Consider the following 12,082-nt stretch of genomic DNA (forward strand, 5'->3'; position numbering starts at 1 on the left):
TAGGAATGAGTTTTGTATGTCAGTATTCAGAGGTCACTGAATTCCTTGAAACAATGTACCAAAAATACTTGACAATAAATTGATTTCATGTATACGTTGAGGATAGGTTTTGGGGCCAAAACTATGGATTTTGATATGACCTGTGGATAAGTCAAGGGTAAAACTTAGGGGCATGTAACAAAGGATCTAGAGGATAAAGCAAAACAAAACAGTGCCAAAGAACGTCCAAAAGACCAGCAGACATAACTGTGCTCACACTAAAGGCAGGGTGGATGAGACAACAGAGTGGGGGCAATGCTTCCAGGACAGATTATACCCGTCCCTTTTACCAGGGGATGGTTCCCTTTTTTCTATAAAAATTGAAGTACAGTATTTATGCTGACCCATGGATAAGGCAATCCAGGATTTTTGGGTCAATTTTTGATTAAGTATATATACTTATACATGAGTATATACAGTACTCTGAGTTCAACAGGACTGATTGATGCTGATCTTGATATCATTTGGTCTGGAAACCATGACCTATGAGGAGAGATTTAGGGAGCTTGGTATGTTTAGCTTGGAGAAAATATGGTTAAGAGGTGATATGTTAGCCCTGTATAAGTACTTGGAGGGGTGTCATGGAGCAAGCTTGTTTTCTGCTGCTCCAGAGAATAGGATGCAGAACAAGGGGGAGATGACACACTAGTTTCCCAACCCTGCTGTCTAGATGCAGCTACAGAAAATCGGTCCTTGGTGCTTCTACATTGTTTTTTAATCATTGTAGATTTATTTTTTTAGTTATTTAGAACTCCATCTTCCCAGGCACTTTGTGACAATATTAGCCCATCACATTGATTGCCTGGAGCAGAGAAACCTGGAAACTGTCGCTAACCATTGCAATAGCTAGATGAATAAATTGCACTGGGAAATTGTTTCCCCCCAGAGTGACTGCCTCCTTTCCCTTTAGGCTTACTAAGTCACAGCTGCCAGCACATTTAGCACATTTAAAACTGTATTTCTCATTGGAGAGCAAGTGTCATAAATGATAAACAGTGCAGACCAGCAAAGAGTATCATTAGTTTGTGTTGCCTAACTTTGGTGCTTCCTTTATCAAATTACTTCCTTTGTGCCAATAATACCTAAAGAATTTTTCTGACTTTCTCTTATTGCTTTGACGCATGATAGCAAAGATGTAACTTGATATTTTGTGTTACAACAACACTCTGTATCAGAGGAAAGACACTGCAAGGCTTGCATTCTGAATCCAGCTCCTGGAAGCTCCCACCTTCCTGACTTTACTAGCACATAGCACAAGGTGAATGGCCAAGAAGAGAAAGATGTAAAGTGTGAGAATTACAACATTATCCATGGCAAATGCTTAGATCAACTCTTGTTCATCTATAAAGTGATATACTTTTAGGGATGAGTTGAACTTTAACTTCTTCTTCTTCTTGTTGTTGTTGTTGTTGTTGTTGTTGTTAGCTTCATAAATCTGGTGAAAAGAACCACATATATCTGGTGGGAAAAGAAATCAAATATGGGAGAACAGGAGAAGTCCCAGTAGACTGGAGGAGGGCAAATGTTGTCCCCATCTTCAAAAAGGGGGAAAAGAGGATCCCAACAATTATTATCCAGTTAGTCTGATATCAATACCAGGAAAGATTCTAGAGCAGATCATTAAACAGAGAGTCTGTGAGCATCTAGATGGCAATTCCATAATCTCAAAAAGTCAACATGGGTTTCAGAGAAACAAGTCATTCCAGACAAATCTTATCTCTTTCTTTGATAAAATTACCAGATTGGTAGATAAAGGGAATGCTGTGGATATAGTATATCTTGATTTCAGTAAGGCCTTTGACAAAGTTTCCCATGACATTCTTGCAGACAAGCTTGTAAAATGTGGTCTAGACAAGGTAACTGTTACATGGATTTGAATGAATGAATTTATTACGGTGCATGGCCAGCACCAAAATATAGCAAAATTATAAAACATGTAACATCAGGTGTACTGCCGTAGCACAAATATATATACATTCTACTGTAACGGAGATGTATATCCTCTATATATCCAAGTAGGAGGGGAGAATGCCCACAGTCCCATCCCCCATAACATCACAAAATTCACACATTATTATAAGACATTGGCATAGTCAAGTATTATAAAACGTTGGCACAGTCACCAGTCAGATACCACATCCTCATTCCTCAAAACCTTTTCAAGATTTTTGAAACATGGATTTGTAATTGGTTGACTGGCCAAACCCAAAGGGTGCTCAATAATGGCTCCTGTTCATCCTGGAGAGAAGTGACCAGTGGGGTCCCACAGGGCTCTGTCTTGGGGCCAGTGTTATTTAACATCTTTATCGATGACTTGGATGACAGAATTGGGGGCATACTTATCAAATTTGCAGATGACACAAAATTAGAAGGAATAGCTAATACTCCAGAAGACAGACCTGAATAAACTAGAAAGCTGGGCCAAAGCTAACAAAATGAAATTCAACACGGAGAAATGTAAGGTACTGCACTTAGGACGGAAAGATGAAAGGCACAGATATAGGATGGGGGACACCTGGCTGAAAGAGACAACATGTGAAAGGGATCTAAGAGTCCAAGTAGACCACAAGTTGTACATGAGTCAACAGTGTGAAGAAACATTGGGCACCACAATTCAAAAAGGATGTGGAGAAACTGGAGCGTGTCCAAAGGAGGGCGACTAAAATGGTGAAGGGTCTGGAAAACATGCCCTATGAGGAAAGACTCAGGGCGCTGGGGATATTTAGCCTAGAGAAGAGAAGATAAAGATGTGATATGATAGCCCTGTTTAAATATTTGAAGAGATGTCATATTGAGAAGGGTACAAGCTTTTTTTCTGCTGCTCCAGAAACCAGGACCCGGAGCGATGGATGCAAGCTACAGGAAAAGAGATTCCACCTCAACATTAGGAGGAACTTCCTGACAGTAAGGGCTGTTCAACAGTGGAACAAACTTCCTCAGAGTGTGGTGGAGTCTCCTTCCTTGGAAGTCTTTAAACAGAGGCTGGACGGCCATCTGTTGGGGATGCTTTGATTGAGAGTTCCTGCATGGCAGGGGGCTGGACTGGATGGCCCTTGTGGTCTCTTCCAACTCTACGATTCTACGATTCTATGAGTACATGAAACTGGTAAATTCACCTATCAAGACAGAGAGGTTGGGTGTTTATATGTTAAAAGTCTGGCTTTGAGGTATATTTAAGGGTGTAAAGAATATTAATAATTTTTTATCCTTGACAAGAAAGAATGTTTTGATTTGTCATGGTCTCCTGTAAAAAAAAAAAACAGTCTCAAGTTTTTTAACCTAAATGAGACAGCAAAATAATTCTGCACTTTTTTGTTGTTGTTGAAGGCTTCTGTAATTTCTGCAAAAATCTTTCATGCAAAACTAGTTTCTTTCCAGCCTTATTAAGCAAAGCACGTACATCCAGCAAGCACAGAAGGTCAGGACTAATTATTTAAAAGAGGAAGAACAATAGTAATTTGAACAAAAAAATTAGATTGAAAACAAAGATTCTTAATGATACTTGTTGTATCTCTCCTTACGAAAATTTTGTAATGCTAAGAATGGTACGTAGCAAGTTCAAAAATATAATTCATTGTAGCTACATATTATTTTGGTGGAAGCTTTCTTAAAAAATAAATCAGAGAACTAGTTATATGGGAAAGAGCCAAAGCCGATGAATGAGTAGTCAGCAATACTCCATTTGTGTTACGGTTCAGTTGCAAGCAGAACCTGGGCTCAGTAGAAGAACCTGGGAAGTGACAACAAAGATGTGCAGGTTTCAGAGGTTGAGAGCCATTTCTCAAGCTTGTGAAAAGGCCATGGAAACTATGTCTTATCTAGTTTTTTATTCCTATAGACTGAAAAGGTAACCAGAAAGAAATGTTTTAATCTCATGCTGAGAGAAAAGTGAGATATTAAATAAATAAATAAATAAATAAATAAATAGTCTGCTTTTAGGCAATGCTTCACTCACTGTTTTACTCAAGGCGATCATACTGGCAGCTGTCCTGCAATTTTTATTGCAATTGGTGCCCTGGAGAGATTACCTCCCATAACATGGTATTAGGATAACATCCAAAAGAACTAGTCAAAAATTTCTTGACCTCACTGTGAATTTAAAGTTGTAAGAAGTGAAGAGGTTAATACTCTTTAAACTAACAACCTTTGATCGGATGGAAATTCACCCTTCCCACACCTGAAAACAGATTTTCTTCTTCATTTAAAATGCAAATTGATTTCACACATTATCATCCTGAGGAAAAACACCATTTGCACAAGTCACGGAGGTAATTCATTAGCAGGGAACTGTGCCTACTGAGCAAGATTAACATTTGTCTGTTTGGGGTTTGTTTTGCAGACTCTGCAAATGGATGTAAACAAGCTGAATATCACATTGCTTCGGATTTTCCGCCAAGGAGTGGCTGCTGCTTTAGGACTGCTGCCGCAGCAAGTGCACATCAACAGACTCATTGTAAGTGGCAAGCATTTCATGTAACTATTTGTACTGCTTTGTTTTCATTTGCTGAAATCCAGTATACTTGAATACTGAAAAAATTACTGCAATTTCTGGCTACCTCTAGCCACTCATGCTTATTGATGTAGCTCATTCATGTAAAAGGTGCCAGAGTACATTCAGGTTTTGGAAATTTGTCGCCCTTGTGATGTTGTTGAACTGCAAATCCCAGTCTGTTCCCAGATTATTCTCGCCCCAAACCAGTCCTGAATCTCCCCTCCCATTACCTGGGTACTCCAGAGTGATGCTGCACAGCTGTTTACACAGTCATCCCACTTTGCCACCCAGCACCACTGCTGCTGGCATGGGTTGCTCCTTCTGAGATTGAAACCAAGGTGCTCAGCATCAGTCACATGGCTGGATGCCTCATTTTGACCTCAGAGGGAGAGACTTGCACCAGGTGGTACAGCGGGACGCTATGTAAACAGCCATCTGGCATCACTTGGCAGTGATCTGGATTTTCCTGGAAGATCTGGAACAAAAAATAGGCTTTTAAAATTCACTTTAAGGCAGGGATGGGCCAGATTCTATGTGAAATTGGCTTTCCCATATGAAGACAGTCTACACTCAAATCATGATTTGGCCCTGCATCATCTGGACAGGTTGCAGTGAGGGTGAGGGAAAATAGTCTTATTGGCCCATGCAGGCAAACCCCTAGATTCCATGTAAGTGTAATTAACATAGGCCTAAATCCTGTTGTTAGTTGTGACTATACAATCAGTGAAATTTACCTGTGTGTTGACTCATCATTCAGTAATTGATTCAGGACTAACCAATAGAATGCCAGCTATGGTCTGTTATAAATCCAACAGTCTGTGGTTTGGTGTTGTTAACTGCCCTTATATCAATCTCAACCCATGGCAACCCTGATGATGAGACATCTCCAAGACCTTCTGTCCTCCATTGCTCTGCCCAGCTCCTGCAAACTCATACTTGTGATCTGTTTAATAGAGTCCATCCATCTAGCGTTCAGCCTTCCACTCTTTCTACTTCCCTCCACCTTTCCTAGCATTATTGTTTTTTCCAATGATTTATGCCTTCTCGTGATGTGTTGAAAATATGATAGCGCCAGTTTTGTCATCTTGGCTTCCAGGGAGACAGGCAAGTATAAAATTAACAAATAGACTATGGCCCACTAGGTGTTTGGGACTGAAGTTCCCATAATACCTCACTTTTGACTATGCTGATTAGAACTGGTGGGGTCAGGAGGGAGGAAAGGGTTGACCACTCTTGCAACAGTATTTTTAAAATTCCCTATTAATGTTAAGATAAATGTATGTTCCCCACCTACATGGTCTGAGGAGCAGCCATACAGCCTATGCCAGTGGTGAGCAACTCAGCCTTTCATATGTTTTGGATTTTATCTTGCCAGCAACACCAGTCACATGGGTAAGGAATTATGAGATGTGTGGTGTAGTGGTTTGAGTGTAGGAGTACAACTCAGGGAGTGACGGGTTCAAATCCCCACTCAGCCCTGGAAACCTGCTAGGTGACCTTGGGCAAAACACACTGAAAACAATGGCAACCTCCCCTTGAGCAACTCTTGCCAAGAAAACCCTATGATAGGGTTGCCTTGAGGCTTGCCTTAAACTGGAAACAATTTAAAGACACATAACAAAAACAAAAACATCTGGGGGGACACATAAAGTTCACCCTACTGTGCTGTGCCATTGCTGAGTTTCTCTTAATAAAAGTCTATTTGAGAGTCAACCAAGTAACTGAATACAGTTCAAACACAATGTGCATCACAAATTATGAGACAGTGATATTTTGAGATAGCTACCTTTCAAGAGATTCATGCCCAAGATTCAATTACCACTTTGTAATTTGGCATTTGAGATTCCAAGGTCCTGGGGCTTGCTTGCATGATTTGTGGTTGGTTGCCTACATGCCACATGTGCCACTACTGTGGGGATGAAATGTCTGCTTTTATTGTAGTCAGAGTTGCTGAAGCAAGTTAAATGGAGCTGAAATTGTCCAAACGTATCATCTGACATCCTTATGTTGGTGTGAATTCAAGTTTGGTTCATTTGCTTACGCATCATAGGACACATTAGAAAACTATACATAAATAGCTATTGGCCTGAATCATCTTAGTTGAGAAGACCCATTGAACCAAACCCAGTGAGTCAACATATAAGAAAATCCCATTGATTCAGTGAGTGTAATGTAGTTGGGATTTGTGTCCTTATCTGTAAAAGACATGAATAAGCAAATAAGTTTTGTGAATCTGGGAATTACTCTATGTATCCTCTATTGCACCTTCACAACAGTGCTCAGAGTCTCACTCCTGAGCAATTTCATTATAATATCAGAATCTAACAAAATCGATCATACATGTGTGTATTCATTCTGTTGATTTGTTATATTAGTTAGTATAGTATTATAACAGTATGATTGTGTAACTTTTGTTGTTGTGGAATGATGAAAGGCATAGTGCTGGTTTACACCTAGTAGTGGTTTAAAGACAAGATTGTTGCCTGGCATGGGAGAATGTGCAGATGTCCAATGGAGGGGGGGTTTCCCTATAGGACTTTCTCATGGGAAATGAAAAGCAAGAGAGAAAAGTTAAAGTGTATAAGGGGCATGGCAGACTGGACAAACATGGTTGGAAGGGCAAGTATATTATATTTTGTGAATGAATCAAAAGTTAAGGTGGCACATTGTTAATTTTAAGTCAGTGTTTGTGGATGATGACAGTTCTGTCTGCAGACATTTTCCTGCTGACACCTATGGTTACTGGAATAAAGTTCTTGATGTTTGAAATACAGAAGGCTGGTTCACTGAACTGTGGGGCTGAAAGGACAGTTCTTGACACACAACTGATTGCAACCACACTGAAATTTCAGTACAGTACTCAGCACTAAATGGCCATACTCTCCCCTAGTATGTATGCATCTAAATTACAGCATTTATATGGATCTGTTGAAGGATTGGCCAGATTATAGGACCTCTGCAATTTTTTTCTCAAACTTAATAATGATTGGGGCTCTGAGTAAGTCTAGGCCAGGGCAGGTGACAGTGTGGGGGGCAATTCCCACCTAGACTGTCCATGATCCATACCCCCCCCCCCAATACACACACAAGACACGGCAGCATGTCTCTGCTTTTCTTCAGAGTCCCTCTCAAAACGACACCCATGTGTGATGTCATATTACTGTGTGCCACCATTCTGGTGGAAACAGAGATAGTCAATAGTGGAAGAGGTTTTTAGGTGTTTTTTTAATTGGGAGGTGGAGGCCTTTGTGGGGAGCTGGTAGAGTCTTCAAAAGCTGCAAAAGCTGGGTACAGAAGCCACATGTGGCCTATGGACTTCACTTTGCCTGCCAGTGTAAGGAATCTGTAGCCCTCCAGATGCTGTTGACTTTCAGCTCCCATCATCTTCAATCAGCATGGCCAATGGTCTTAACTAAATGTGATTTTTGGGTGTGCTCAGAAATAACTAGAAGGCCACAGTTTCTAACCACAGCAAAACATGAAGGCTCATTCAAAATCTTTAGCACAATTTTAGTAGAGCTTTGAAAAGTTTGGACTACTGAAAGTGCAGCTCAAAGGGTAACTTTTCAAACTTCTATTATTTTGAACATTCAAAACACAAACTTGGGGTGAGGGGGATTTCACCCAACTCCAGCTTATTTTAAGCCCATAAAGAACAGCTATTGGAACCAAGCCATCCAAGGTTATTAGTTGAGTTTATTATCTTTTATATACTCTGATTTTTACTAGGACAAAAAGAACTGTGTCGAGCTCTTTGTATCACCAGTAAACAGGAAAGGAGTTACTGATAAACTCCCATCAGAAGAAGTCCTCCGGTCTCTTAATATCAATGTTCTACACCAGAGTTTATCTCAGTTTGGAATTACAGATGTCTCACCAGAGGTAAGCTTGTAGCAGTGTAATGTTCCCAATCTCATTTTTTAAAAATCTATCTCATAAACTCTATTGTTCAATCATGTGCTTGTTTTAAAAGGGATACAGTGATGTGATTATAATGTATGATTTTTGAAAAATGTGACAGCCAATGTGGTGTAGTGGTTTCAGCCCTGGACTAGGATTCTGGGAGACGAGGGTTCAAACCCCATTCAGCCATGGAAACTGCAAGCAATCCACACTCTTATCACCCTTAAAGAGAGCTCTTGGTAAACCTCCTCTGAACTGATCTCCCTGCCTCCCCCCTAAAAAACCTATAATAGGTGACCATAAATTGGAGCCATCTTGAAACACATAACAACAAAAGAATATGCTCCTATTAATGCCAAAACACACGTTCATAAAATATTACATTTGCTGGATGCACTGGAATTACAGTGCAAAAAAAGTAAATATTGCAAGCTGTGTTAAAAAAAAAAGTCCAGAAATCTGTGCGTTATATTAATGTAACATATGTGCATCTTCTGAAATGGTATGTAGTGGTGGCAGATTTGCTGGAGAAAGACACCTCTGTTGTCAAAGAAAGTTGCCTCGCTGGGGCTTGAGAAGCTTGGGAGCTGGCAGGGCAGAGACAATTTTCTTTACTGCCCCTGTCCAGGCACTAAACCCACAGCCATTTTACTCCATTGCTATTGGTGTGTCCCTGCCACTACCTATAGTAGTTGACCTACAAGATCACTACGTAAAACACAGATAAAGGTCACAGCCTAAGATGGGATTTTGTAGCACCTGAGATAAGGACTCCCCATAGCAAAAGAAAAGATGCCTATGTGTGCACAGAAACTGACCAAACTGCCACTTGAAGCCCACTTCAGCACTACCGGCAAGGCAGCACTTGCCACTGCAGCAGGCACACATAGCAGAGACAGGTTAAGCTGCATGTCCAACAATGTCTCACATGTTCCCTGCCTATCTCTGTTGCTGCAGTGATGAAACAGATGAATATGGGAAGCCCACAGGTAAGGCATGAGCATAATAGCAGACTCCCATTCATGTTCTGAGAAGCCAGTATTCAGAGGTGTACTGCCTCTGATACTGGTGGTAATGGATAGCCATCATGATTAGTAGCTGTTGATAGCCTCCCTTTGAAACTTCATCATATAAACATAGTTTATTTATCTTTTATACCTTGCCCCTTTTTGTTTATCAACTAATTCCTAAGACTTTATTTGGACCTGCTCTTGGTTCCCAGTAAGGTTGCCAGTTTTATACCACCTTTAATAACCTGTTGAAGGAGTTGTGGGAGGAGATAATGTAACAGATTAACTGAAAATGTCAGCAGTTTCTGCTGACTTCTCATCTGCTCAACCAGGTGGTTTCCAAGAATGAATTAGGCTTGGTTATGCAACTTGATACAGTTTGATACATGAGTGAAAATACTTTTCCAGCACTCACTAAGGAGATATAAAAGTCATCTTTTACTCGCAAGAGTAATGGTATCAAAATTGTTAGAAGCATGATTGGTATCGATTTGTCAAACTACTTTATATTCTTGAAAAAGCTAACAAAGATAAAAACTTTGTACTTACCTGACAAGGGCTCTGAAGTGTGCACCCAGAACCGTGTAATTACATGTTGTTTTCCTTTTGTGCTTTTTGTAAATCAAAGAAAAATGTTCTGCAAGGCAAGCACGAATCGGGCAAACTCTGGAGCAAAGAAGGATTTTATGCTGTTATCATCTTTCTCAGCATCTTTGTTATTATTGTGACATGTCTGATGGTAAGTTGGTTGCTTTATGTTTTTCTTTGCTTGTATCTATCTGAAAAGCAAAACCTGTCTACTTATGCCAAAAGATAGTTGCATAATGCAATCTGTCTTTAATCAGTAATAAAAAGTAACGCTGTAAGGCCAGATTTGACATAAGTCATAATTATATATCTCTGACAAGTGACATTTATGTGCAGCTGATTTTAAATGGGGGGCATCTGATGATTCTTATTTTTTAAAAAAGAACTATTTGATACATTGCCCTGCATTTAACCACATATGCTTGTTGCCATCATGGTTGAGCGTGTGGAGACCTAAACACAAATCCATCATTATGTTGTTTTTTTGAGCAGGAGGAGTGGGTGGAAAGGGCACTGAATCTAGACCCACTGTTTCCTTACTAAACACTAATTAGAGTCCTTTTGAAGATAATCCCTCATATGAATCCCTGGCAACCGAATGGGTGGAAATAACACACCGGCTTAAATTCATTTTCTTATTCCAACCACTGAACCAAACGATCAATAGTAGCTTAATGCTTCTGCAAAACCCATAGATTCAATGGGTCAATTGGGAACAAGCAACTGAATTTTGCTTATGTTCCTCTTTCAGCTTATCCCTGTGTACATATGGCCTTTGTGCAGAATTAGATTGATATATTTAGTGTTTGCTGGAATTTTTTAAGGGTAAATGCTAGAGCAGGGGTAACTTTCCCTGAAACACAAGATGACTTAACTGAGACCAATGCACTTTGGACATATCAAGAGAAGACATGACTCACTATAAAAGACAATAATACTTGGCAAGGTAGAAGGCAGTAAGAAAAGAGGAAGATCACATTCTAGGTGGCTAGATTCAATCATGGAAGCCATGGCCCTCAGTCTGTAAGACTTGAAAAGGGTTGCTGATGATACGGTGACTTGGAGGTCTCCCAGCATGGGTTGACATTAATTTGATTCTAGTTATCAATAAAACGAGAAACATAGGCTCTGGATGTTTTGGCCTACAACTCACCACATTTTACTTACCATTGGCTATGCTATCGTGACCTGAAGGTAAATGAGACCAAAATATCAGGGGAATCAAAGGTTTTCCATCTCTGGGCTGGAATAATGGGGAAACAATGGACTCTGTTACACTTACAATTAGAGCATTATGATTCCATTTTAATTGTCATAGCTACATCCAGTGGATTCCTAGGGTTTGTAGTTTGGTGAGGCACTACAGCTATCTAGCTGAGCCCCCTTTGAATACTTTTCTCTAAACTATAAATCTCAATATTCCACAGGATGTACAGTTATATGTGCTATAACTATGTAGTATAAAGGGGTTCCAGGTCTTTGCAAGCTTTTGTATCACAAAGATATACTAATTAGGAAGTACAATTGGTTGCCTGGGATTGTGCTTTGTGGGAAAAACATGGTCCTTTCCTGCAAACTGTACTTAGAGTTGCAAAGCCCAGAATCATCATTTAAATTTGTTTTTCTGCAAGCCTAATTTGCATTCACTAATTTTGTATGAAGAAACCACAAACATGGTGTTCTTGACAGTCCATTGCTTTCCAGTGCTTTCTATGCTGCCCCACACTGTTTCTGCTGATCTTAGTTATGGCCATGTTATCTTTTGTCCTTAAACACACATTGTAATAATATTGGCCAGCCAGAATGGCAAAGTGTTACTGAGGCATTTTTAAAACCTTCTTTTTCATATTAAAAAATGCAGTTGCTTCCTGTCGTCTCTCCCCTTGTGATAGCATTTTTGAATTACCTTTTATTAGCCACTGTTATCTGCAGTGTTGGGGTGGATTAATCCCTGGTTCCCCATTTACAACCAGAGCAACAGCCAATTATTTTATTGTTATTTTCATTTTCCCAGTTGTACAACTGCTCATAAAAGATTTTTTTAAAATTA

At 39.8% G+C, this 12,082-nt stretch overlaps 1 protein-coding gene across 5 annotated transcripts in view; it reads left to right on the forward strand.

The window, feature by feature from the left end:
- The window catches only part of PTPRR (protein tyrosine phosphatase receptor type R), a 126,618-nt gene that overhangs the window by 73,463 nt on the left and 41,073 nt on the right, over positions 1-12,082 (forward strand). For all 5 annotated transcript variants that reach the window (XM_042469971.1, XM_042469970.1, XM_042469972.1 and 2 more), the window contains 3 exons: positions 4,379-4,492; positions 8,261-8,413; positions 10,073-10,183. In XM_042469971.1, the coding sequence (XP_042325905.1) occupies positions 4,379-4,492; positions 8,261-8,413; positions 10,073-10,183 (378 nt within the window). The remainder of the gene's footprint in view (positions 1-4,378; positions 4,493-8,260; positions 8,414-10,072; positions 10,184-12,082) is intronic.

This window comes from Sceloporus undulatus, chromosome 5 (assembly GCF_019175285.1).
Source record: "Sceloporus undulatus isolate JIND9_A2432 ecotype Alabama chromosome 5, SceUnd_v1.1, whole genome shotgun sequence".
NCBI lineage: Eukaryota > Metazoa > Chordata > Lepidosauria > Squamata > Phrynosomatidae > Sceloporus > Sceloporus undulatus.